Consider the following 27,660-nt stretch of genomic DNA (forward strand, 5'->3'; position numbering starts at 1 on the left):
ATTCTTAACTGACAGACACTGGAGTAGACAGACAGTACAGAGACACAAGCGCACGCTTTTTTCTCTGCATGTATGCAGTTATACGTGATTGTGTGGTGAGTTTTCATCCTTCACAGGTTCAGCTAGTTATGTTTTGTGGGAGCAGTAGGTGCTGCCTGCAGGGGACTTGGGAAGGTGAATCACACTGCTGTGAGCACACGGCACTAACACAAGGGAGGCGACACCAACCTCATCTCACATCGTCCCACTGCCAACACTTATCCTGTCCTTCAAAGGTCGCTGGATGAATCAACATTGTATAAAAAGCCACAGAAAAATCCAATGACTATGGTCACTTTTACCTAAAGGCTACAGTGGATAAGAGAAAATACTACTGGCAGCATCGAGGAAAGTTTCCCTTTGTAATGCCTTTAGAATATTAAGTAGAAAACTGTTTGATTTGAGTGGGTTCAAATGCAGAGCATAAAAATTGCACATTAGAGTTTCAAGGAAAAAACAGTCATAACAAGTCATATTTTATCACCAGGCAAGAAAATGAGATGTTCTCATTTTGAACCTCTTCCCCTTCCCTCGTCTCGCACCTTCTCTCCCGATGTACCGCAGCTCCCACACATGTCTGGGAGTGTGACTGTCTCTTGTGTGTAGCACTGGCTAGACTAAAGCCATGTGCCTTGGTGCACCAGATACACAGTCAGATGGCAACACAGACAAACAAAGATTTACTCATAAATGTAAATATAAATGCAGACACAGACCCAGACAGAGCTCTGTTTTATCAGCTCACATCTTGGGAGCACGTTTTCACACAGATCAAAATCTTCTTGCTTGAGGAAAAAGGAAGAAAGGTTGTCCTAAAAAGAAGCGATGAGGATAGAAGACAGATAATGGCAGAAGAGAGAATTGGAGGAAAGGGGAAGAAGAAGAGGTAGATAAGCAAAAAGGGTTATAAAAAAATTGTCAAATTGAGGGAGAGGCACAGCAAGCTACCAAAAGAGAGGTAAAGAGAAACGATAAGAGAAAACAATAGGACAGATTGGAGCACAGAAGGCGGTGATGGATTATGCCTGGCAGAGAAGAGGGTGTTTTTGCTGGGGTAGCACTTTATGAAATCTCCCCTACAGCTCGCTGTCTGCACTGATGAAATGCTTTGCTGCATTTTAAATCAACTCACAGCAACCACTAAAATTGTGCTGTTGAGACTAGAGGAAATGGTTTAATGTTAAATTTAAACAACTGTATATGAATAACACAAGACTACATTTAATGTCATGTATATTATTGCTTACAAAGTTGGTATACATAATTGCATTTACATTCAAATCTGCTCAGTATTTTTACATTTACACGCAACAACAGTGGTTCCATATTTCCTTGGAAAGTGCTGCCCTCTGCTGTGTAGAGTAGCTATATTGCATAAGAAAACATTTACTATATTTATATAGTAAATTTATATTTCTTATTGCAATTCCAGCCATTTTATATAACCAATATTTATTATCATGCAAGAGAGGAAATACCAAAACTGTATATCACCATACTGTTCCTACATTTCCAACAACAAGTGCAACATGTGTACTCATAGAGGTAAATGTCAGGACAAAAGAGCATCTCCTCTAATCATACAGATTCACTGCAGCCCCCCTTTACTACCAACTGGATATTTGGCCCTCCGTTCGCCTTCAGTGGGGCCTCGTCTTGGCTGCTGCTCTGCTGACTGTGCTGAGCTTTCTTGAAGGCCTTTAATTGTCTCTGGTAGCGCCGATTTTCCTCGGGGTAGGAGACCACAGACAAAGGCAGTCTGCAGATGGCTGGGATCTCAGAGGAAATGAGGAGGAAGATGAGAGTGGACAGGCAGAAAGGCCACGTGCAGGCTGGTAATGCAAGCTGAAAGATGACGTCATATGAGAGGGGTGCATGACACAAGATATGAGAGACATCTGGGGGGTTTATCTAGGGAAGAAAGTTTCTTACATACCACAGACATCAGTTTTGAGATCGCTGCAGTCATGTATGCACAGAAAAGTGCTGGAAAGAAACATATTTTTACATTTTTAATGAAAAACATTTTCTGTGCAGCTACCTGAAGAAGGACAGTGATCGTGATGCTCGTCAATCTTACCACATACTAGAGCCAGTAGATGGGTTTGCCATGTTATGACGTAGAAGACTCCTCCAATGGCAATGCAGGATAGAGCACTGTTATATCCCCACAGCCCTGAGTAAATGTCCTTGTGAGGAGCAGCCAGAGCATGTCCTGTACCACAGGGAAGACCTCAATAATCCCAACGAAATTCATTATGAAGTAGCAAACAATTACACAAATGTCAGATTTCAAAACTGAATCAACAATCACAAGCTATACAGCATTATTTGAGAAAACATGCCATGGTTCATTCACCCAAATGCCATGGTGCCCTTTGAGGAGCCAAAGCCCCCGCTGTAGCCTCAGCAGACATCATGCATATTTCTGTGCAAATGGGAGAGTCTTTTTACCAGACAGCATGCCAGCAGCAGAGCCCAACATGGCATGAAAACAGATAGTTGGTGAGGAAAGCAACAGGGCCAGAAGGATGAGACCTCCTGTCCAAGGACTGTCGCAGCCATACACCTGGCCAACACCAACTGGCACAGACAGGAATAGCTGCAAATGGAAACCCTCCGTTTACTTACGTTTTAAACAATTAACACACTTTATTAATTAAGATGGCATATGTGCAATATAATAAAATATTTTCAAGCTAGTGGACCAATAACATTCCTGTTATACCTGAGAGATACTGAAGCCTTTGATGGAGTCATTAAGAGGGTGCAGATGGTAATTTGGCTGGAAAGCCACCTAAAATTGCAGAAAAAGTAGGTTACATTTTATTTTATATTTGCATGTAAGCACTCTATGTACATCCTTGTTTGAATATAGCAGGGCTGTATTGTAGCCTACCTCTGGAAAGTAGGGGTGATTAGCTCCTGTAGCTGCAACATGTAGACACACCAAAATATTAAAAGGGAGGGTGAATATTGGGAGGTCCCATTTGCTGGCAACTGAGGACAAAGCACTGGAGACCACTGGGCTGGGAACAGAAGCAGGAAACGGATTACTGATACCGGCAAACCAGTGTTTAAGGCAAACCATAACACGCTGACATTATGATAAGTGGTATGCATGGGCCTGAAGTAAGACATACTAAGCACTTTAGAATTTGCAAACTCTACAGCTATGCAGCTAACTACCTTACTACCTGCAATAGTAACCTAACCCAGCTTTACTTCCAAGGCCCAGCATTACGTTGGCTAACTTTTGTGGGATTGTTATGTTCACGGCTAGTTTACTCCACCACCCAGCCAAACTTGTTAATTGAGATATTACCTGAGCATTACGTTTGCCAAACAGATCAGTTAGTCTGCATCCTCAAAGCCTTCTCTTTTGTAATGTTAAATTGAAAGAAAATATGAATAGTAAGCATAAATCTAACCTCTGTCTTTTTGGTCCAAGTATGTAAGCTAAACATTCAAAAGGGGTGAAATAAGAGTCTAATCTTAATTTTTTTCCTTATCGTACTTATAACAATAACAAGCTAACTAGGTCCACACTGCTATACAAGAACACTGTTGTTTTCTACACAGGCCATCAACTGAGGATGCTGACTTTTTTTTGCCAGGGCCTCAGTCATTTATGTATATGTGGCCATCAAATGCATATTTACAACCCTTTTGAATCAGCAGGAGGGGTTTTTAACCATCTCATGGAGCTAATGTTAGCTTAATTAGCTAGCTTATGGGCGATAAAATCTGCAATCAGCAAAATCGACGGTCGCAGACTAGATACTATGGGGATCAGGGCTTAGAAATGGTCAATTTGGGATTATTTCTGACATTTAGGGTGTGTTCTTTTTAGGTTTCACCTCAAAATAAAGTGGTTTACAGTAGTTAATCTGGCTAAAGTGTTGTCTGATCATCTGGCTGCTCCTTTCCCGGACAGACTTTGTTGTAGCGATGTCACTGTTTTCCCATATTGCAGTAATCATTTTTTTGAGTACAATGTTATCATAATCGATAGAAATGATGTTCATGAACTACAAAAATAAGACCCAAGTTGTAATAAACCAGAAGTGGAGGCTGTACTTAGGAACAGTGGTCTTTTGAGCTAAATAAATGTCAGCATGCTAACATGCTCACAATAACAATTCTAACATGTTTAGTAGGTATAATGTTTACAATGTTGACATTTTACTCAAAACCACAAATGTCAGCCTCATTTTGGAAAAGTCAGGGGATCACCAAAGTTAAGATAATAGAAATTCTTACAAAGGATTCTTGCTTTAAAATGAGAGGGAGGCACAATGCAAATACCACCTAGATTTTTTTTTTTAAATAGTAGAATAGTAATTGTAGTGTTAATATTAATAAATTAATAATAATGGGAATGACAAGTCTCCTTGGGTGAGTTTGAATATGATTCCTGACATTTGCTGCATGCTGTTGCCTTTGTCTCTTTCCAGTTTATAGTGTGCAGTTACCAAGTGTGTGCAATCAAATGAATCAGATGAATTTTAAGAGAACACTTACCACAACATGGACATGAACACATTTGGCAATAACAGCCACCAGTACCAGCTTCCTTTGGCAGAGAAAACAGCCATCAGTATGCCGACCAAGGTTCCATTGTAGCCATATAAACCCGCTGATATGGCTTCCCTGAGGTGAATGTGACAGATGTAGACAACATGAGTGCAAAACACAATTAAATGAGAAACACACTGTGAAAATAGCATAGTGTGAAAGCTAAAGAAAGTGTAGCCCCAGGGAATTTAAGTGGAAGACAGCGATAATGGCTTTATGATAGAAGAAAAATGCTTTTCTTTTGTACAATGAAGTCAAATAAGGATAAGGAGATGCCATCTGACCTGTTTTGTCCCAGTAAGATGGCAGACACAGTGGACACAAGGGTACCCAGCAGACCATTCAGAGCCCACCAAGGGTTCTGTAGGAAGAGGCCGGCCGTGATGAGGAGCCCACTGAGAGGGTTGTTGACAAACATGACCTGGGCCACCCCTCGGAAAATCCAGTCCAGCAGTTGGATTACCACAGCCTGTCCTGTCATAGATAGTGACTTCTTTTTGATCAACGGTCATCATCTACATTACAAAAAGGCAAACTGAACCAATATGAAATTATATTAGATTAGACAGATCACCTACTTTTCACCCAATCTCCACAGAGACGCATGTCCCCGGTGAAAAGCCTAACAGCTCTGAAGAGAAAGGAGTGAGATGGAGCTTCTTCATGTGAAGGCTGTTTGCTGTTGTCCATACTTGCTGTCATTAGAGTTCAACACAATTGTCATTTTAGTACAGTATATGATAAAGCAAATCAGGTTTTCAGTATACTAATATACTATAACTGATAATATCAGCTTGCTAATTTTACTCAAATACTCATTTTGGCTGTTACTATACTGTCAGTCGGTTCATCACTTTGGTCCAGACTGAAATATCTCAACAACTATTGGATGGATTACATTTGGTACAGATATTCATGGTGCCCAGAGGATGAATCCTGATGACTTTGGTGATCCTCTGTCACAAATAGGGAATTTAGGCAACAAAGGGAGGAGGACTGAAATGCAAACAAATGCACACACACACACACGCAGGCAAGAAAGTAGGATGAAAGAAGAAATTTACTAGAGGCAATGGTCAGGAACAAGCTAACAAGTTGGCAGCAGGATGGCAGCCCGAACAGTTGAACAAATCCAAGAGGGCACAACTGGACACAGGAACAAGAACAGCTAACAAGGACCAGGTGGCCTGATGAAAAGGCTATAAGCAACATAACTACATTGACAATCTGGCAGGAAATTAGTGGAAATGGGCTGGTTATATACTGCAGGGGTGTTGAGGGAAAGTGGAAACAAGTGAGAGGGTGGGTGTGGGAGTCAGGTGACTGGGACAGGTGGAAAAGTCTGAGGACATCTGGTGGACAGGTAGAGAATGGCAAGTCCGGAGAGTTCCTATGAAATGCATGTGCCTGATCCAATCCCAATCTTCGCACTCACAAACTTTGAGTAAGTGGTTAGTCCGCGAGTTCTTAGAGCATGAGGGCTCTCTTGCAGACTTTTTGAGCCATTTATGCACACTTTCTGTAAGTCCGCATCTCTGCAGATTTTGCCTGAGGGAATAACCAACAGTTCATAGTGTTGTAACGTTAAACATGGGGTTACCGGGGAAGCCCGGAGGCGTAAAAAAAAAAAGATAAACAAACATGGAAGGAACAACTGCAAGAATTTTTTTTTTACATGTAAGTGTATGATGCTGTTTTGATAAAAACATGTAAATTGATTATTTGAAAATGACCTCTCGTCCACTCTGTAAGGAAAGAGCCTGGAATATGTTCAAATCAGGTAGTTGGTTCTTTAAAGGTGGTGTATGCGATTCTAATCCAATACTCCAGTGTTTGTACACTGGCTCTGTAAATGGGAAATAAACAAAGTGGCTTGGACCGGGCCACACAACACTATTCCAGCCATGATTTGTGTGTCAGGTAACATTAAATGACTTGCCCGCGAACATTCAGCTTACTTTCCAGTTTGCCAAGATATGCTGTTGTTGTGACGTTAGCTATAGCAGCAGGAGAGTTGTGAGTATCGCTGTCTGGAGCTGGTGTGCTGGCTCTGGGAAACCGTCTCGTCCTCTCTGGCTGTTAGCTTTGTAGCAGCAACTGTAACGACAGTTTGCTAACCTGCAACCTAGCTAACGTTAGTTACATTACTTGCTGTGTTGTTGGCTCTATATCATGGTATTTGTCATGGTATTGCATTTCTGCAGATTCGCATACCGCACCTTTAAGTGCCTTGGCTGTGAAGAAAGTAAAAAACGTCAAATAAAAAGTCCTAAACCCATAATTGTACGTAACGTGCTATGTCGCAAAGTGCTGTACCATTATACCATTTTGGGCCTTTGCAGACTCTCACACTCACTTAACAGGTGGCGTCAACTAAGCCTGCGAGGGTTCAGCGTTTAGGCTTTAGGGTGGAGATTGGGATTGGGCTAAAGTGGCTGAAAGGAGGGACAGAGAGGCAGAGGTTGTGACATCTTCTGACTTCTGACCCCCCACACACACAGCTGATGCTTTTGTATTTATCACCACAGGTATGAAGATGTTTCCCTGTGATTAAATGTTAAATGTTTCTTTTGGAAATGTTAGTTCTGAATGTATTTACTGTGCAATGAAAGGTTGTAGCCTCATAGCCTTAACTGGTGTGGTTGCTATGGTAACACTACAGCGTTGCCTGTTAATGTAATTTTAGTGCACCGTTTTTATTTATACTAGTTAAAGTAATGAAATATGGGGGTTCTGCTTACCTAACTGAATCTCATTGCTCATTGTCTAATTATTTAATTTAATTTGTTATTTTTTGTTATGCTAGCTAGGTGGCGAACTCAGCGTTCTAACGTTAACTTTAGCCCATTTTCTCCAAGACGAAACTTGTTAAGAACTTGGGTTAGCGATCTCAGATCTCGACAGGATTTACACAGAATGAACTGGATATTATATAGAACAAGATACAACAATTAGGTCACGTTTAAATCACAAATTACATTTTTTATAAACATTTAGGCTATCAGGCGGAGTGTGACTCCTCGCAACCTACCTCGCGTCAGTTGGAAAAAGCTTTGCGTGAGGAGGCCGACCTCAGTAACCACACCGAACACACACAAACCCCAAAACACACATTCAGACCCAAAATGACAGAAATAATGAAATGAAAGGGAATGTTTTTGGTAAAATTCACCCCTCCTGAATGAACTGTGTCCTCAAATCCTCTCCATTTCACTCGGGCAGCTCATAAACTGTCTTTGTATGGATCTGCATGATTCACGTGGGTCACATTTTCAGGTCGGAAAATTAAAGAATTCCGGACCAATCTGGTAAAATCACATCCCTATGCTCTGTTTGATGCTCAACAAAGAAAGTTACAAAGCCCCCCATCACCCAATCTCTATGATATTATTCAAATGTCATGTTCATTAGTGTTTTTGTTATACTCATAATTTAGACCCGCAGATATTGCCAGATATTGTCATCCACTCTTCCCCTGCTACTCACAGATTGCAGACAAGCCGACGCCTCCCTGCACACAAACAAAATCAGTGTGAACATTATTCCCTTTGCACCCGGAGGAGGAAACAATTCCAACAGAGAAGTGTGAGCTAAAGTCTAAACCGCACTGCAAGTTTTATCTTCTTTTTTATTTTTATACCGTTTTGAGGGAGTGATCAAAGCAGATTTCCCGAAGAGCTTCCCACTGTTACCGTCAACATCCCCAGTTCTCTGCATGAAAGCCCGGGTGTGTTTATGTTGTTCAGTGAGCCGTGAACCTGTGATCTCTCAGCTCTGTCGGTGTCCTCTTTTCTTCTGTGCTACTTCTTAAGAATCAACAAATATAGAATTTACTGAACACAACTCTGCAGTAACTTTTTGTGATTACACGTGTGATCAAATATAAAACAATCACTAACCTCTCTTATAAACTGTGTCCAGACGAGGTAGTTCAGGCCATGATACTGTTATCTTCAAACCATCATATTGTCACGGCTTTGCAAATCTTGATTTCTTGATTATTGCTTTGTTTTATGTTGTTTGTTATTGTTTAAGCATTTTGGCCCTTGGGAGATTTATTTTTTCACAGTACTGCAGATTGCTGCTGTGGCTGTCAAACTGTGGTCACACTCATTCACTCTTGAATAACAGGTGCAGGGTCAGTGCTTAATTCGTGTTTGGATAAAAATATCTTGTTGAGTGGTGGCGGCACCTCGTCTAATTGTCTACTTTTATGCAAAGTTCAGCCAAAATCTGGGTTCAACGGTGATTCTCCAAACCAAACCAAACATAAAACAGCAACAACAGTCTTCACATTCAGTCAATCCACCAATAAATCAATCAGTCAATAGATAAATAAATACAATTCTTAAAGGGGCTCTTCCCCAGCAAAGCAGAGCCCAGGAAAGATCTGTAAGATCACTGTGCAAAGAAGTTAAAAATCTGTTCAAGGTTTTATTAACTAGCTTCTACTGGATTACTAATACAGAGTGGGCAAATGTTGTGCTGTTATTAAATTAACCAGTTACATTTCTGATTAATACAATAGGACTTTTAGCAAAACGAAGCCACACTGCATCTGTCTGTTCATTTAACTTCTTATATAATAAAAATCAAAGAAGTGATTTTTTTCTTACCTTCCTGAGTTGAAGAAAAATCACAGCTGTTATCTATCAGCAACTAAGTTAAGTAATGAAGGCATACATATTTGATAAAAAAAATAATCTACATGATGTTATGTAACCTCTTCTTGTCTTATATTAAAGCCTAAAAAAACACTCATTGTCTCTTTTCCTGAGGACCCTTGCCTGGAGCAAAGAACAATGTCTCTATTCTTCTCAGCAGCTAATCAGGAAAAGAATGTTCTTAAAGGTATTTCCTGCTCACGCAAAACAGTGGCCTTGTTTCTATCAAGTATCAGCCTCTGAGCAGAAGGAGAATGTGCCCGTTTTACGGGGAAGCAGGGGATTGTTATGGGTGGTCATTTTCATGCATTCAAGTCGTTGATTGGTGGTATGCATGAACAGTATGTATGGCTATATGATGTCTTGTCCTTTGGCATCTTCAAACAAACAGTGTCACATCATAGTATCACATTTTAAATCAACATGAATTCCAGTATATTTTAAAGCCCTTTATTTTGACCAGGTTCATGACTACATAGATATGAAATTATCAAGATCTTAAGGACCAAATGATGGAAAGAGAAAACAAGGTTACACTGAGCTTTAAGTTAATCGTCTACAGTAAGTGAGACAAGGCACAGTCTGAAATTTGAGTCATACAAAACTTGGTCTGTTCATCCTCTCCACAAAAGGAGTAAAAATACCATGTTGATAGTTGAACAAATACAACCAGTTTATGATCAAAATATAGGAAACATCAGTCTGAGGCTGATCCAAAGCAGGTTCTGGTGGTGATAACTTTCCTTCCAGTTGTTTGAACATGTTTATAATACTACATATATGCTACATAAAATCTTCTCAGTAACTACTGAGTAACTACTTTTATTTTGAAAATGTCTACTGTGTATGGGAAACTGGGGGCCGCTGGGGCCTCTTGTGCTAAAACTATATGCAATGATGGCACAGAAAATCACTGAATATTAGGATGTCCATTATTAGCCGTATGTTGTCTTATGTTATCTTATGTTATATGTTCTGTTTCTTCTTATGTCATGTCATGTTGCATCATGTTTGGTAAAAATCATTATAACTTACAGTATTTAGCATAATCAGTCTTTAAGAGATGATTAAACAGGAAGACACAACTGGAAAAAGGAAACAGACATGATAATATGCACATACAGTACGAATCGTGTGGCCATATGCACAGAAACTGTACATATCAATACACAGATGGACAGACAAACACACAAACACACACACACACACACACACACACACACACACACACACACACACACACACACACACACACTTAATCACCCACACACAGAAGCATTCTTTAGGGATCTGGTGTCATATTTTTTTCTCGACTTTAAAGTGAGTCAACGCCGTGCTGAGTGCTGAACTCCTGGAAATCCTCTGGGATGGTGTCTGTGAAAGTGACAAGTAAGGTATCATGAGACAAGCTCAGAATCTACAGATAAGTGAGGCCAAACTAATTCTATTCACAGCTGTAAGTGATTTGATCTTTAACAACAAGATAAAATGAACAGCAAAAAGACAAGTCAAGTGTTTCTTAGCATGTCATCACAGTAATTCAAAATATAAAAAATTATGAAATATGTGGATTTTTTATCAAGTGTTTCCTTACCATTGCAGCGGTATTTCAAATTGGACCAGATGATGTTTTCTTGAGAGAAACAGAACACACCAAGTCTTCCTCCTCTCATGGTTGTGTCAATAGTCACACCAGAGTCTGCCACCAGCTCAGTTCCCTCATAAAACCGTGCCCTAAACAAAACACAATAGAGGATTTTTATTTTTATAAATGTGTGTTCCACTCTGGGCACTCTGTCGAGAGCTAGATGAGAAGATTGATACCACTCTCATGTCTGGACTGTAAATATGTAGCTGGAGCCAGCAGTCAGTTAGCTTAGCTCAGCATAATGACTGGGGGAAAGGTAAACAAATAGCTTACCAGCACCTCTAAATCTCATAACTAATTAAACCATACTATTTCTTTGCCAAATGCAGTTACTTCCTGGAGTTTTGTTGTCACTGTGAGGTTGCCAGGCAACCTGCCGTGATTCCAGGAAGTTACTGAAGAAATGAGACAGACACAACGAGAGTGGTATCAATCTTCTCATCTCACTCCCGGCAAAAAAGCTAATAAGTGTATTTCCCAAAATGTCGAACTATTCCTTTATCGATATGTATACAAATATCTAGAACATGTTTTGTCGTACCTGATGTATCCAACCTGTGGGCGGTGCTGCAGGTACCAGCGGTAGGACACCTTGTCCTTCCAGCCTACGTTCCTTGGGTCCTTCCACAGCAGACGAACCTGGTCGTTGGTGTCTCCTGTGTGCCACAGTGAGTTTCTCAAGTGCTCCCCAGGGCCTGATCTAGACTTCACAGCCTGACGAACAGCGACAGAGAGAAGTGAGGGGAGATGTGAATGCAGACAGACAAGAGAAAGGCAGAAATGTGGAAAATATGTCGAGGGATAAAAATTGGATGAGTATGAATCTACTGCTGGGGAGTTGTGACATGACTTGTACTTTCACCTTAAGCTGGATGCCGGGCTCGGCCACGGCTCTGAAGGGTGTCGCCTGCCAGTAGGTCTGTTCAGTCTGCTTCCACATCACCACGTAGAAGGAGGATGAGTCCTGGTAGCCAAAGATGAAGCCGGCGTAGTCGTCGTCAGTCACTGTATTTACATGAAATGTGCCCTCAAAGTCCACTCCACTGAAAGCAGTGTAACCTGACAACAGAAATTGTGATCAGTATATTATTTATGTTCAGATTGGTGTTTTTTTTAAAGAGAATGTTGTGTATAATAGTGACTGATATTCAACTCAATATATCTTACCAACAGCAAGTCCTGGGTCACTATTCATGGTCTGGACAATTTCCATTCCCTGTGTGAGAAAGAGCGAGAGATATTAATGAGGAATTTTGCACTTTGATGCCTTTATATGCAAACTTAATTAATTGCAATTTCTATTTTAGTTCTATTACAATTTGTTTTGCATGCACTGTACATTTAGTTTTTAGCAATGGATTAAACCTGCAATAACTGATTTTTTGGCAACTTGGGGGCAGCGAAAACAAGTTGTGAACACATTAACAATCATCATCACCTTTTAAGTTGATATTATGAACTTGTTAGCAAACAGTTGCTTATTTGCACATCTAGCAGTTACAGAGAAACATCATTCATTTGGAGTTGTGTTTCTGTCCACTTGACGAATAAGTTCAATATTCACTCTCTTTTAGCTCTGTTTTTGGTCTCTACCAACTCCTGAGGGAAATATCAGGTTATCTTTAGCTACTAAATGCTCCACTATGTTCACCAGCTAGTTGCTAACTGTGTCTGTCTGCTTTTTGATGCTGAGCAGGTAGTGTACAGTGTTTTTTTTAGAGCTTTTTTGTTGAAAACAGCTGCCTGACCCTACATATATTTATATTATAAAAATATTTATTATAGTTGCTTTAACTTCTAGCCACTGTACATGAAGAGGAGAAGCACTCAAGTTTCAGTAATCTCACCTGGTTCAAAACAACCCAGTTGGGGTCAATCTGGGCGTCACCCTCAGGGTCCAACACCACCGTCTGATAGGCCCTGAAGTCAGTCAAGGTAACCTCTGCATTCTCAGGACAGTTGTCAATCCTGTCAATCACTTTGTCCTGGTCGAAGTCAGACTCACACATGTCTCCAACTCCATCATCTGAGGGACAACAGAGGGGGGATTTATACTTAAATTAAAGTAAAAAAAAGACACTGGGTTATAGTTTCATGATCAAGGTACAGGTGCAGACACACTGCAGTTTTTGACTACAGACTAGCATAGATTGTGTTGTGTTATTTATGCAAAGCGATCCTTTTCATTCCTTTTAAAACCAGCGTGTTTCCTGCCGTGTCACCATGAGGAGATTTTAGACTGGCTTTAACAAAAATGTCAAAAAGGCCTGTCGCCAAAAGGAAACTGGTGTCCTTTTTAAGAAGCTGCAGAGCTGCAAGGCCTGAATATAAAACATCCCAAATATGCTGGCGACGTGCCGAAAATGAAGGGGCTATATTCACATTTTTCTTTAATTTCGATGGATTGTTTTGAGGCTTACTCTAGACTGCACCGTGCTGTGTGAGTGTGTTCTCAGAATTAGAAATTGCTATGCTGCATTTGTCATGCTAAAAAGTGCTATGCTGTAGTTTATCTAGCACATTCGGTGGCGTGTGTTTCTTGTAATATGTCATGTGCAGTTCTGAATGTGTCTGAATGATATGGATTATGGTCATGATACACTATTAAGACTGTAAATGAGAGCTATGACATAAAAAAGGTCACAAACTTTATGGTTCTTGGCATAAAAGCTTCATTCTATGCTACTGATGCTCATTTTGTGTGAATGTCTTTCCCAATGTGAGCATCTTGATAATTGTTTAAGCTCCAAAACAGGTAAATAAACTTTTTGTGTTTTTGTATATTCCAAACTGTTGGAATATATGGGTAAAATGGCTATTTCTACATCGTGCTTATAGAAGCACAAATAAAGATCTACCATAGTTAGGGTCACCCTGAAGGTCTCTCTCCATTTTACATCACCGAACTCCCTGACCTGCCTTGCCCTACTTAATATGAATTGACACTTCCACTGACTTGAGAGCACTCTGTCACAATGAGTCACAAATGGGTGCAGGTGCTTTATCTAACAAAACCGCCACTTAATCTGCTCAAGGTTGCTTTAGATTGATCTGCGTGGGTGTGAAACTGGGGCTCAAAACTGCATGTAAAGGTCAGTCAGCAACAGTTCAGGGAGAATATGGACCAATCATAGAGTTGGTTTTCAGGCAAAGATATCAATAATAATATCTGAACATTACAGTAAACTGTTTTGATTGTGTGGTATATGAAAGTGTGATGTATTTTAGACTAGTACTCACTATTGTCGTCGATCTGGTCAGGGTTTGGTACCAGCCGGCAGTTGTCTGGTCCCGGTGGCAAAATGTCAGGGATCCCATCGTTGTCGTCGTCATCGTCACACTCGTCACCCAGCCCGTCTTTGTCGGTGTCCAACTGTGAACTATTGATCACGAGTGGGCAATTATCCTTGGTATCCTGGTGACCATCGCCATCACTACAGGGGAAGTGACAAGATCACACGACATAAGTAAAAATTGTAGTTTAGTAGTAGCAGAAAAAACAGTTGTCTGCAAGAACAAAACAGAGACTGTGACAATTTGATTACCTGTCTTGGTTTGTGTCACAAGAGTCTCCAACCAGGTCATTGTCAACATCAGACTGAAACAAGAGCAGAGAGTTCACTAAAAGCACAATTTTCTCAAAAAGTGCAAAAGTATTATCAGCAAAATGTACTTCTAATATCAAAAGTAAAACTAATTGTTTCACTGTAAAATGGCCCCTTAGGTATGACATTATTAGACTGTTAGCAGCATTTTACTGTTGTAGTTGATTTTAACTACTTTATATACAGATTGGTAGTTTAATTCAGTGGTTCCCAACTTAGGGGTCAGGCCCCCTCCAAAGGGTCACAAGATCAATCTGAGGGGTCATGAGATGATTAATGAGAAAGGAAAGAAGAAAAAAATGACACAAATTTGCATTCGTTTTGTGGACTTTGGCTTTTTTGTGAAATATTAGATACTTTTACCTCTTCGTGCCTCAAAAAAGTATTCAAAGGAAACCATCTGAGAAGTTTCCTAAAGTTTAAAGGGGAAATATCTTTTTAATTTGTGGAACTGCTAACAACTCATAAACATCTGAAATGTCACTGGGGGCCCCAAATAGACACTGATTTTTTTGTAAGATGTCACAAGCCAAAAATGTTTGAAACCACTGGTTTAATCTTAAACAGTGTGTTGTATTTTATAAACTCATCACATGTCTTTATGTAAAATCTCAATCTGAAAAGTAACTAGTAATTAAAGCTGCCAGAAAAATGTAGTGGAGTAAAAAGCACAATATTTCCCTCTGAAATGTGTATAAGTTATCATAAAATGGAAATACTCAAGTAAATCACAAGTACCTCAAAATTGTACTTAAGTACAGTTCTTGAGTAGGCTGAAAGTACTCAGCTACTTTCCTCCACACCTATCCATCTATCTTACTGTGACTGACCTGGTTTGGGTTGGGGATGTCGGGGCAGCTGTCGCAGGCATCTCCCACTCCGTCTCCGTCCCGGTCCAGCTGGTCTCTGTTCTTGACACGCTGACAGTTGTCCAGAAAGTTCGTCAGTCCTGCTCGCCAAATAACAAGAGGAGATGGTTATTGTTATTTGGCAGTCTGTCTGACTCCTAGGGAATACATACTGTTTTCATTGTCAGTGAGCTGTGACAATTAGTTGTTGATCAACAGAATATTAATCTGCCACAATTTTGATAATTAATCACATAAGACATTTTTCCACCAAAAATAGGCTACCAGATATTCTCTGGTTCCAGATTCTCAATTGTGAGGATTGGCTGCATTTCTTTCTCTAATATGATAGTAAATTAAAGATATCTTTGGGTTTTGGGCTGTTGGTCCGACAAAACAAGCTATCTGAAGATGTCACTTTGGCTTTTAGGAAATTGTGATGGACATTTTTCACTACTTTCTGTCATTTTATAGACCAATCGGTTAATCGAAAGAACAATCTGCAGATTGTCGATAATGAAAATAATCGTTAGTTGCAGACCTATTACAAAACAAACCATGTTACTGCCCAGTGAAATTAACAAATATGGAATGTGCCAAAATGGAATGATGATTACGTGGATTTCATGGGATATTTTGTGTTAGACTCAATGAAAGTGATGTATTCCAGTATGCAGGATATTCTTACTTTCTGTCATTTTCTTGACAAACAGTCTCACACTGAGTCATTTGTATTCAAGTAATTGAGAAATTTAAGTCAATCAGTGAATTTATATTTTGATTAAGGAATGCATAAAGAAATTGAGACATTGTATCCATACTACTGTTTGATCCACAGAATGATTACATGGCATGTTATTTGTAATTTCACCACTAGGTTGTACTGTTGCATTTGCTATATCGGTGAACACCAGTTTGTGTTCAGATGTTATTTTTTATTCATTGCAGGGAGGCAGCAGCAGCACCACAAATGCATAAAGGTCAAACAGCAGGGATGAGTAAAAACTATCTTGTGTCCAGTGGGGTTTTTTGAGGTGTAATCATGCTGGTGAATGATCAAAGCTTGTGTTTCGCTCTGGGGTCAGGGTGCTACTGGCCTTACCTCTTCTTTTTTTTGGTGTGCTCAACTGGCTTATAAAAGCATCCATACTACTACACAGTGATATATTTCTGCAACATTATTTAGAGAGATGTGTAATTTACTGTCTATGTGAATATTCCTGTAATTCCTGTAATTTAATGTAAGAGCAGGGTGGAAATCTGAAGGAGAGAGCAGAGTAATAAGTCATAACAGTGAGCGTCTTCAGTGATGCTAGTTATATAAGCATGAGCGTCAGTGTGATGTAATTTCTCTCCATACCATCTCCATCCATGTCGTCATCACAGGCATCCCCTTTGCCATCGTTGTCAGTATCCCTCTGGTCAGGGTTCTCCACCATGCGACAGTTGTCACAGGCATCCCCATGGCTGTCCTTATCGCTGTTCCTCTGGTCCACATTGGGCTTTAACCAGCAGTTGTCCTGAGACACAGAGAACACAAAGGTCTCATTCACAGCATGTGTATTTCTGTAAGCGCATTTGTGTCAATGTACAAACTTGTGTGTGCATGTGTTAGGTTATGTTTGGGTGATGGTGTAAAGTATGTCCCTCTATGTGCTTCAGAGCTGAAAAAAAGTTATTTAATTTATTTGTTTATTTGATAGAGACAGAGCGTGTTAATGAACATCAGGATGAAAATACAAGGCGTAAACATGCTGGAGTTTAGCAAAAATGCTAATTAACATCCATAGTCCCTAGGCTGGTAATAAAAACAGAAACATTACAAGTGTGCAAATATACAGATATATATGTGCTTGCATGCATTTGTTAAAACAGTTCCACCAACCTGCCCGTTTGGTATACCATCTCCATCTGCATCATCATCACAGGTGTCTCCTTGACCGTCCCTGTCGGCATCCTCTTGACCAGAGTTAGGAACGTAGACGCAGTTATCCTGTGAAGAAATGTTACAGTAAAAGAATGGAGCAAAAAGGGCCTGCCTATCACAGCAGAGTTGCATTTGCTGACAATTTGCACTTTGCTTACCTTTTTACAGTTTATGTCTTTGCATTTGAGCTTCTCATCTGGGTATCCATCAATGTCGGTGTCCTTCCCACACAGGTATCCGTTACCGGCCCAGCCAATTCCACACTGACAAGACAAATGAAACTCTTCAGGAACTCAGACAGCATGTATATGGAGTTGTGCAGTCTGTGTGTGCAGGTAGTATGTAAAAGTGTGTGTGTGAAAAAAGTGTGAAATCCTACCTGACAAGACACTGACCCGTCCCTCTCTACAGTACACAGAGCGTTGATATCACATGGGTTGGTCAGGCTGTTGCCGCAGCTGAGCTCTGGTTTACAGCCCTTCACCTGATCTCCTGTGAAACCTGACTTACAGCTGCCGCAGTGGTAAGAGCCCTGTGCAGGAATGAGGACATCTGGTTTCTTTGGACCGCAATTGGAAAGCCACACAAATGAAATAACTGTCCTGCATGGGTAGTGTTCAGAGAATATTTGACAGTAGTCTTACCACAGAGTTGTGGCACATTGAGTTTGCAGTGCAGCCTCCGTTGTCCGGTCTTTTGCATTCGTCGATGTCGTCACAGACCTGAATTGGGCAATATGATGAATGTAAGACGTGAAATCATCCAAATTTTTGTTTTTGTGGCAATTTACCTTCTTTCCTTATTTCAAGGTTACAATAATAACTGTATAACATATGCAATGAACAGTGGTGGAAAGTAACTAAGTACATTTACTCAAGTACTGTACTTAAGTACAATCTTGAGGTACTTTTTATGCAACTTTATACTTCTACTCCATTACATTTCAGAGGGTGATGTTGTACTTTTTACTCCACTACATTTATCTGACAGCTATAATTACTAGTTACTTTTCAAATTAAGATTTTCAATTAAAAAACATATGATGGGATTATATAATACAACAAATTGCCAAAGATTAAACCAGTGGCTCCCGACCTTTTGACCTGTGATCCCTTACAGAAAAAGAAATACATTGTTGTCACGTTTCAGGTGTCTATGAGTTATTAGCAGTTCCGCCAAAGAGACATTTCCCTTCTAAACTTCTCACATGGTTTTATTTAAATAACTGTTCAAACCCATAAGAAGTCCAATTATCAAATAATTCACAAAAAATCAAAGATTAGAGAAAAATCCCAAAAAATCAATACAGATTGGATTATCAGAATTTTGGTTTTTCTTCTTTATTCTCCCAATAATCATCTCATGACCCTTCAGATTTATCTGGTGACCCACTGGAGGGGCCTGACCCCTGTTGGGAACCACTGGACTAAACTACCAAACTGTATATAAAAACTAGCTCCACCTCAACCAGCTACAACACTAAAATGCTGCTTATTCATTGAAGCATCAGTATTAGCAAACTATAATTTTATATATAATAATTTATCCCTCACAGGGGCCATGTTTTCTTCAGAATTATACATTTATTTTTAAGAGGGACCTAGAGTACTTTTTAAACTACCTGTTACAAATTAAATACACACATATTACAGCCCAATATTTACTTTGGAATTACCTTAAAAAGGGGATGAACAAGGGACTGCTTTAATTTGCAGCCTGCAAATCCTGTAACTACATGGAAACTACAGTGAAAAAAGCATGAACAAGGGACCACTATATTTTACTGCTCACATACCGCAAACTTAGACTGTCATAAAGGAACTTTCCTCCACATTCTTCCTCCCCTTATTCCTCCCCTGTTGTCCTCTCCCTCTTTACTTAAATATTTGTCCTGGTATAGGTGACCAGTAGATATTTTATCAGTATCTTATATGTACTAAATAATTACACCATCTAATCTAAAACATTACACTGTATTCTCTTGCAGCACAATTACATGGGAAACCCTTTTTATAATAATTTTGTTTGTCTTTTTTGATCTATGCTGTAAATTGCATGCTTTCCTTTTTTTAGTCTAGTCTCATTTTGTCTTTGTGTCCTCCGTATTTTATCCACTCTTTTACCTGCTTGTTGGTCTGGGCGAACAAAACGCCCACACCCTCCACTGCCAGGCCGGTGAAGCCCAGCGGACAGGCGTCACAGCGGTAGCCCGGGGCAGTGTTCACGCACTTCACTCCAGGGAAGCAGGGGTTAAACTGGCACTGCAGAAAGGAGGACATGAGCTCTGTTGAAGCTGCAAAATGTATGTGGTTCTCAAAGGGCTTCTCTCCAAAAGCTTTTAGGTTTGGTGACACTTTAACTCATGCAAAAAAGAGAATGCTGAAGGGGCCAGTCCTTAGAAAAGGGGTCAGTGCAAACACGAAAAGACAGACAGGCAAACACACACGTGCACACACATACATCCTTGTACTTCTATCCTCATGAGGACCTCATTGACAACAGTCATGCTTAACTTTAACTGAAACTTTTACCTTTACCTGTGGCTTTCATTCCAGAGCCCCATTACACCATGTTAGCATCTGTGAAGTGCCTTTAGACCCTGTGTGCTACTTTGGTGATCCCACGTTCTAATGCCCAAAAACACCTGGGGTAATCTGTGTATACAATTTCTCATAGCCCATTAGGAGCCTGGAAATCCCTGCTCCAACTTATTAAAATTATAAGTCTTGTCACCTCATTCAGTACCCACGCTTGGTGAAACAAAACCCTTTAATCCAAATAGGACATAAGGATTTGGTGACAACATTACACGTTGTAAGGCTTGAAGACCATCCAAATGAGGGCATCAAGGTGGCCTTCTGATTAAGATGCATACCATATATTCGATTCCTGGCCTGGGATCTATGTTGCATGTTATTCCCCCTGTGTCTTATCTCATTTCCTATCACCTCTCTGCTGCCTACCTTAAAAAATACCCCAAAACACTTCAGAAAAGACCATCCAAAATAATCAATACTAACTGCGGGCTCAGTTTACTGCTATGTCTACACAGTGTCAGAGTCTCTGTGTGGAAATATACAAATTTTGTCAACAGTGCAGCAGCCTCAGGCCCACGTTTACCTCATGGTAAAATTTGCACATTACCCATCCATTCCATTAGATGGCTATTTATCTTCTTTTTGGCATCTAACATATATATTGCTTTATTGTACACAGGATATATTATAAGTAAACACAAATACAGTGAAGATACACCTCTTTAAGTTTACGCTGGAGGTAAGGGTGGATTTAATAAGCTGTTTTTCACCTGGATCCAGAACCAGAATATGAACATGTTGCTATGTTGTCACCTGGTAATATATACAGTGCTTATGATTTTTTGTCTGTATAGGCCACGTTTACCTAGCTTAAACTAACTAACTATAATCATAAACATATACACCCAAGTTCTAGCCCTAAAATACAAGGACTGAGGTTGGGCCAGGTGGCCATACTGTAAAAATGTACTTACTCTGCAGGTCTTTAACTCATGTTGATTCTCACAAACGTAGTACAGAAACACACACACACACACACACACACACTGAGCCTTACCTCATCCACATCATCACAGTTGAAACCGTCACCAGTGTACCCATCAGGACACGGTCCACACTCGACACCATCCGCTGTCTCTATACACATATCGTTACGGAAACAGACACCTGGGGCACACCTTTGTTTCACCACCTCAGTACCTCCCAGACCTTTAAATAATGGAGGAAAAAATTAATTGTAATTTTATTTAGTTTTTTAAACAATCCCAAAATAGTCATTAAGCATCATATTTACTGGTGAGTGACATGACTGCTATTGGACATGATCTTACCACAGGCCTGACACTCTGAGATGGTGTTTCTGAGAAATGAGGTCTCTTTGACCTGGAAAAGGTCAAACATAAACAAGTCTATATGCAGTCAGGCAAGCTGTTGGGGAGGTCAGGGGTGAGGAAGCAGGGATTAAGTGGCCTCAGAGGAACTGTTAGTGGTAGTTACCTGCTGAATGAGGACATCTTTCAGCTCATTTATCACCTTCGTTAACTCCAGCATTTGATTGGACAGCTGCTTCGTGTTGACCCCTAAGAGAAAGGGACTGTTATTTTGTTGAGGTGGGGGATTCTCTGAGCCTGTTCTCAAGTCACTCTGACAAACACTGACTGTTGTTTTCCTACTGCTGGGACTGTTTTCCTAGGAAACACTTGGCCGTCTCTGTAGACATTTCTTTCCACAGACAGGATCTTACCCAGAGTTTGGACGGAGTCTCTTTGTTGTAAATAGCAGTCTTGTAATGAAGCAACATTCTCAAATGAGTCCCCAACCACCAGCTTGAGCTCGTCTAAACTCTCCTGTTAGAATAAAACAGGTCAAAGTGGACAACTAAGCCATTTGGAAACTTCCAGATCCATTATTGGGACAGAAACATATTCATTATTGTATGGAAATACTGTAAGTGATGGGTCACCTGCTCTCTGGCTTGCATGGTCTTTAGCTCCACCATACCATAGCCTGCTGGCAAACCCTGGAAGGCAGCAGGGAGATCCCTGACCGTCTCCACCAGCCTGCAGTCCAGATGCAGCTCCACCCCGCCTGGCCCCTGTTGCTGCATCCCCTTCAGGTGGAACAACAGTCTGTGTTGTTGGCCATCTGCCAGCACCAGGTTGTTGAAGGTTACTGAGCTCATCCTCCTGTCACTCCGCAGGTAGCGTAACACAGCTTTTAGAGGACAGAGCATGGAAAGAGGAGGCGATGGTAGCAAAGAAGAGATAATAACAAGAAATAGAGGAGAGGATTTATAGGGAGCATTTACTGTAACTGGTCGATTCATCCAAATTACAACAAGACTAAGAGTCTACAACCTCGCTAGCGGCGATGTGGGGCTGTACTTTGAGCGAAATGGTAATGTCAGTATGCTCACAATAACAATGCCTGCAACCCAATACAATGGAGGCAAATTACATTTAATTTTTCACAGCATTGAATAATTACATTTAAAAAATTCAGCAGCAACTTGTCTTTCCAGAAAAATGTCCGGATTAATAACCCACAGACATCACTGTGACATATGTGTGAAATATCTAAAATCTCTTTAGCTGCTAAAGGCACCAATAGGTTCACTAGCTAGTCACTAACTGTGTCTGTCTGCCATTTGGTGCTGAGCAGGTAGTGTACAGATGGTTTTTAGAGCTTTTTGATAAAAACAGCTGCCTGCTGTGGCTCGAAACAATAAGAATGAGTAAAATAATAAATAATAAGTAGAGTTGTGGGCTGTAAAACTAAAACAATGAGCTGAAAGATGCTACAATGCAGGGGAACTGCAGCTTATGATAATTCTCTGTGGGTTCATCATTATAAGCGACCCCTTTTACTTTACACCCAATGGGTCATTTAACCCATTATCAATATAACAAACATTGATTAGTGCAGCTTTAAAATGTACAAGTGCCTCTTTCATGTTCTCCTACCTCTATTGAGCTTCCCCATCACAGTGAACTCAAAGTACTTGCTGTTGTCCCTGGGGTTGAACAGGCCAAACACAGTGGTTCCGGTCTTGGGCTGCAACTTGAAGGACGTTAGGATGAAAGCCTCGTTCACCCCTTGCTCAGCCAGACCCCCCTGCAGCAGGTCTGGCAGGCAATCAGGCGAGGTGAGCAGATCATAGACTGTTGACAGAGATGGGAAAGAGAGAAGTGGTGAAGCACACAAGTAATGGATGATGAGATATGAATATTTACAACCTGCAGCCACGCGCCGATCCCAGAGTAAACACATACTGAGTCGACAAGAAGATGATGATGTTGACCCAGTGTTTGTTGCATTCAGCACAAACTTGGCAGACAGAGTTGGCTCAGAGAAATCACAAAGATGTGGATTTTGAAGCAAATCAGAGCTACAGTATGTACTGTGAGGTTTAGGTGCATGCTGTTATTATTATTTTGTGTTAGATCCACATCAAAGCTGTTTGGCTTATAAAATATATGTGAGCTCTCATTTTCAGCCACAATTAATTTGTCTTGCAGGCAGAAATATGGCAGAATTTAGACATATCTACTGACAGGCTGCTGAGGGGGAGTGAAATGCCAGAGAGATGCTGTACACTTGTGCTCATGGTTAAAGTCTTTAATACAGTGACTTGGGAGCTGGGCAGGCCACGAGAGGATGTGCAGTGAATCTCTAGTCCGCCATCTGCTCACATCATGAATGCACAAGTACCCTGGAAGCAGTCTGCAAGGTCCACTGTCGTGAGGGAGCAAAATTGCTCCCAAATGCTCCCAGAGATTGGCTGTCATCAGCCAAGACTGCAAAGCATGATCCACAGATGAGATCTCTCCTTTTTTCTTTTATCTCTCTCCACGGTCCCTTGTGTTTCGTCCGGCACATGCCGTATTTCAGTGTAACACGGTGGATTTAAAAATGTGACTAAGCCACCGAAAATGCCTGCTTACACAGTGTTTTCATAAATGAGATGAGTCTTTTATAGTCATGATCGCCAAGATCACCTGGTGAGTATTACGCAAACAGATAGATCTCTTTTTGACTCCATGTGACTTATTGGTCCATTAAATTGACAAAAGTCCAAAAATGAACAAAACAACAAGAGAACAAATGAACCTCAGTGCATGAGTCATGTTTTTAGAGTTACTGTAACACTACAAAGACACAAACAGATGCACACTTGCACATAAAGCACATAGTCCTACTGTTCATAAATCTTCTGGACACAGGGCTTTGAGGGGGTCAGGGTCGTCTTACACCAGAGATCCTGAGAAAGTGCCTCTTTTCACCCCCTGATTAACCTCAGATTTCAAGCTTCATAAAACTAGTTTAGCTGAATGCCATAAAGTAATCCAGTGTCTTGTCCTCTCATTAACACTAGCATATAAATCTATCACAGTTACAGATTACTATAAAGTGTACAAATGGTAAGCATTCCTCATTTTACTGCTTAACAAATACTTCACATTTGAGGACTTGCATGTTGAAAGCTGTGATTTATTGTAGTGTTATGGTTAGAGGTACCTAGCCAACCATTGGTAATGATGAAGGAATTACATCATTAACATCAGCATGTAATTTACATAAACAGTGAAGTCACATTTTCACAATAGCCACGAGGAACCAACCAAATAGGAGTAGAGATTCATTATTGCATGATGTAAAATAGTGTAATAATAATAATATTATGCTCTCAGTTGCTTTTTTTTTTAGCTTGAGACAAAAATATTTAAACCTCCAATACAATACAGATACTTCTGGCCATATGGGGCCAATGGAAACAAGCTGTGAACATAACATTGACATACCATCACCTTTTAAGTTGATATGTAGAACTTGTTAGCAAACAGTTGCTTATTAAACATGCAGAAGTTACGGAACAAAATTATCATTAATTTGGAGTCTGTTTCTGGTCAAGTCCAATATTCACTCTCTTTTAGCTCTGTTTTTGGTCTCCACCACCTCTTGAGGGAAATATCAGGCTCTTTAGCTGCTAAATGCTCCACTATGTTCACCAGCAAGTCACTAACTGTCTGTCTGCCATTTGGTTCTGAGGAGGTATTGTACAGTGAGTTTTTAGAGCTTTTTGCTGAAAACAGCTGCCTGCTACATCCAAAAACAATGCTATGAGAACAGTGAGAGTGAAACAAAATGGTACATTTGTGGACCGGACAGCTAAACTGAAACTCGCTATAAAGCGTAAAGTCAAGGGAGCTGCTGATAATTCTCTGTGGGTTCATCACTATGAGTAACCCCTTTCATATTGTCACATTGTTTTCACATTGTCATTTGACACATTGTTATTATAAAAATATAGATTATAGCCGCTTTAAAGATGTGCTTTGTCCCTGGGCAGGGAGTCTTTCTGCCAAGAGTAGAAAGTGAGTTTCGAATTCCAGTAATCCCAGCTCCCGGTGAAGTCATCCTTGAGGCATCAATATTGATCAATAACCCTTTACAGAGATAGAATGGCTGTTTTGTGCTACTAAAATCTTACTTACTGCAGCTCTAAATTGGTCTCTCTCCTACTGAACACAGTGAATTCCAGTCATGCAGACAATGAGGCATTTGCAAGGGAAATGATAGATGATGAACGCCATTAATCTGGACTTGTTTTATACACAACATCAGGGTGCTATTGCCAAAAGATTGTAGGGATTAATGGGTGCATGACAGCTCTGCCATCAATCACTGGAGTGATTCGTAAGAAGCTGATAAACTATAAACACCAATACTTCTACATGTCGTCTGCAGCTCTGGTTTGTGTGTGACCTTGAATAAGTTTGTGTGTGACTGTCAGTGTGTGTCAGAGATAGAGAGAGGAGAGTCTGTGAGTATGTGTGACTTGAAGTTCAATATTGCGCCCAGATCATCCTTGATTATTCCCATGTGTGTGACCTAGCTGGGACTTTGTTTGAATTAATACGAGCCAGAAAGCTGAACCTCCTGAGCTGGAATAATCAAGCAGATCTGGCTGGAAAGAAATGAAAAGCAGGGTGACTTTACTTCAGCAGAGAGTTGGTGGCTTTAAAACTCTGTCTACTTTTATTCTTTATCTTTGTCTACCTCTTGTCACAAAAACAAAAATGTATTCGACTGCGTCATCTCTTCCACAACTGACGTGGATATTTAGCATTTCATTCGTACTTCAGTGAGTATCACATGCCATGTCTAATCCTTTGTGTTCTTTGGGTCTGCATATGATATTCTCTTTCACAGTGTCTGCTTTATCCATTATGCATTGAACTCATACATAGTGTGTTAAAATACACAGTGGTGGAGCCATTAAATCTTTTTTGACAGATAACGAAAATGGAGGATTACATCACAACCAGGATGTCAGAAAAATGCAGCATTCAAATAAAATCAAAGACATCTGTCTTGTGTGTGTTAAAATTTAAACAACAGAAACCTAAAAAGATGATTTTCATTTCTTGATATGTTTGTCATCCCCAGCAGCAACCACAGCTGCTGCAATCAGTTATCGCCAATCAATATGATGCATTTTGTTAAAACTGAAAAGCAAATTAAAACACTTCAAATAACACTCACCCAAAGCCTGGGCTTCCACGTGTAAGCACAGTTTTAAAAGCAGCTGCGAGGCCAGAATCAGGGCTGTCCACACACCCATTTTGTCCTTCCAACTGGTCCCAGATCAGCAGTTTTTCTGTAGTGACTTATCAGTATGTGACACAGTGGCAGTTTCCCGTATGTCTGTGCCTGCTGTGAGTGGTGCGTTTGAGTCCTTGCCTCCTTTTTGAATCAGAGGTGAGACAATACTGTCATGGTAAGCCTAATAGAAGCTGCTGACAGTTTTTCTGTGTGTGTGTGTGTGTTTCTGAATTGGTGTGTGAATGTGAAGATCGCAGGAGTCTTACTGAAGGAGGAGCATCAGGGCCAGAACCTGCTTTTAAAACCTTCCTCAGACGGCCCCATACAGAGAAGGAGTGACCTGGGAAACTCTTTGCATTGGCTCCTACTGGCTGCTACCAATTCCCACACAAATGCTCTTACACAAATGTACTGTACATGAGTAGCTTCTAATCCAGTCTAGGAAACCATGTGTCGCCACTGAAATCATGTTTCAACTCAAATTGAGCCCAGAATATTTTTAGGCACTTGAGTTCATGCTTGGGGTGAATTTCCAAAACAATTTCTTTTTTTTCACACTGTCTGAAACGCAGGGAGATTATTTCACTTTCCTTCCAGGGATCAGATGTGACACCTATGTGCCCTTGCTTCCCCCCTCCATCCCCAGGCAAAGTCAGGAAATGAGTGCTCTGGAGCCCGCACCTTAACAAGCCGTGTTAACCGGCCAGCAGAGCTTCAGACAGGCTGCTGGCTCACACGGCCTCCAGGTCGTCAGCATGTCTGGCACCACGCGACCTGCCACATTTGGCAGAGATGAGGAGGCTCAGGTCTTAATGATGTTTGTTTTTCCCTTTCTCTTTGAGTGTTGCATCTTATTTTTAAGCCAAACGAGCCTTATTCCATGGGTGAGCAACTGTCATTGAGCACAAAAGAAAATACTGAATCTGTATGATGTTTGAATCACTAATTCAATAAAAGCCAAGTCTCAGTGGCTGTAAGTTGATGTTCCCACTTAAAAGGATAAACACGAGTATCCATAGCAACAAACAGCAGCAAATGAGTCATAGTTTCCATACGTCTACCACAGGTGTTCCTTTTGGTTAGTCTGTATACCGCTGCTCTGGTCTTTTGTTGTGTACTGATATGGACTCCATCCTGTCCGCAACAGGACACCCAGAGTTTTATCTGATGTCTGATTGGTTTTCAGAATAAGCCTTTACAGGCGTTTG

The 27,660-nt window shown here is 40.6% G+C and overlaps 2 protein-coding genes across 11 annotated transcripts; both read right to left on the bottom strand.

Annotated features, from left to right (window-relative positions):
* Window positions 1-1,185: 1,185 nt before the first annotated feature.
* Window positions 1,186-9,482, bottom strand: LOC122865533 (urea transporter 1-like). Of its 10 annotated transcripts, XM_044174098.1 has the most exons (12): window positions 8,517-9,166; window positions 8,258-8,423; window positions 8,104-8,128; window positions 5,196-5,312; window positions 4,902-5,091; window positions 4,564-4,692; window positions 2,939-3,068; window positions 2,768-2,836; window positions 2,494-2,641; window positions 2,120-2,272; window positions 1,976-2,025; window positions 1,186-1,884 (listed from the first exon to the last, which is right to left on the bottom strand). In XM_044174098.1, exons 4-12 carry the CDS (start codon window positions 5,305-5,307, stop codon window positions 1,618-1,620), a joined length of 1,248 nt encoding a protein of 415 aa, XP_044030033.1. In that variant the 5' UTR covers window positions 5,308-5,312; window positions 8,104-8,128; window positions 8,258-8,423; window positions 8,517-9,166; the 3' UTR covers window positions 1,186-1,617. The 10 variants fall into 10 exon arrangements, with proteins under 10 accessions (XP_044030033.1, XP_044030034.1, XP_044030032.1 ...); XM_044174099.1 differs by lacking the exon at window positions 8,104-8,128; XM_044174097.1 differs by lacking the exons at window positions 8,104-8,128; window positions 8,258-8,423; window positions 8,517-9,166 and adding an exon at window positions 9,234-9,482.
* Window positions 9,483-9,715: 233 nt separating this feature from the next.
* On the bottom strand, window positions 9,716-26,734 carry thbs4b (thrombospondin 4b). Its single transcript, XM_044174094.1, has 22 exons — window positions 26,393-26,734; window positions 22,810-23,007; window positions 21,810-22,060; window positions 21,591-21,693; window positions 21,344-21,426; window positions 21,178-21,229; window positions 20,904-21,055; window positions 19,433-19,570; window positions 17,954-18,031; window positions 17,689-17,841; window positions 17,468-17,572; window positions 17,268-17,375; window positions 16,743-16,902; window positions 15,365-15,483; window positions 14,475-14,527; window positions 14,170-14,363; window positions 12,777-12,955; window positions 12,097-12,145; window positions 11,792-11,988; window positions 11,471-11,643; window positions 10,876-11,015; window positions 9,716-10,655 (listed from the first exon to the last, which is right to left on the bottom strand). Exons 1-22 carry the CDS (start codon window positions 26,469-26,471, stop codon window positions 10,597-10,599), a joined length of 2,823 nt encoding a protein of 940 aa, XP_044030029.1. The 5' UTR covers window positions 26,472-26,734; the 3' UTR covers window positions 9,716-10,596.
* Window positions 26,735-27,660: the final 926 nt, after the last annotated feature.

This window comes from Siniperca chuatsi, linkage group LG18 (genome assembly GCF_020085105.1).
Source record: "Siniperca chuatsi isolate FFG_IHB_CAS linkage group LG18, ASM2008510v1, whole genome shotgun sequence".
Classification (NCBI taxonomy): domain Eukaryota; kingdom Metazoa; phylum Chordata; class Actinopteri; order Centrarchiformes; family Sinipercidae; genus Siniperca; species Siniperca chuatsi.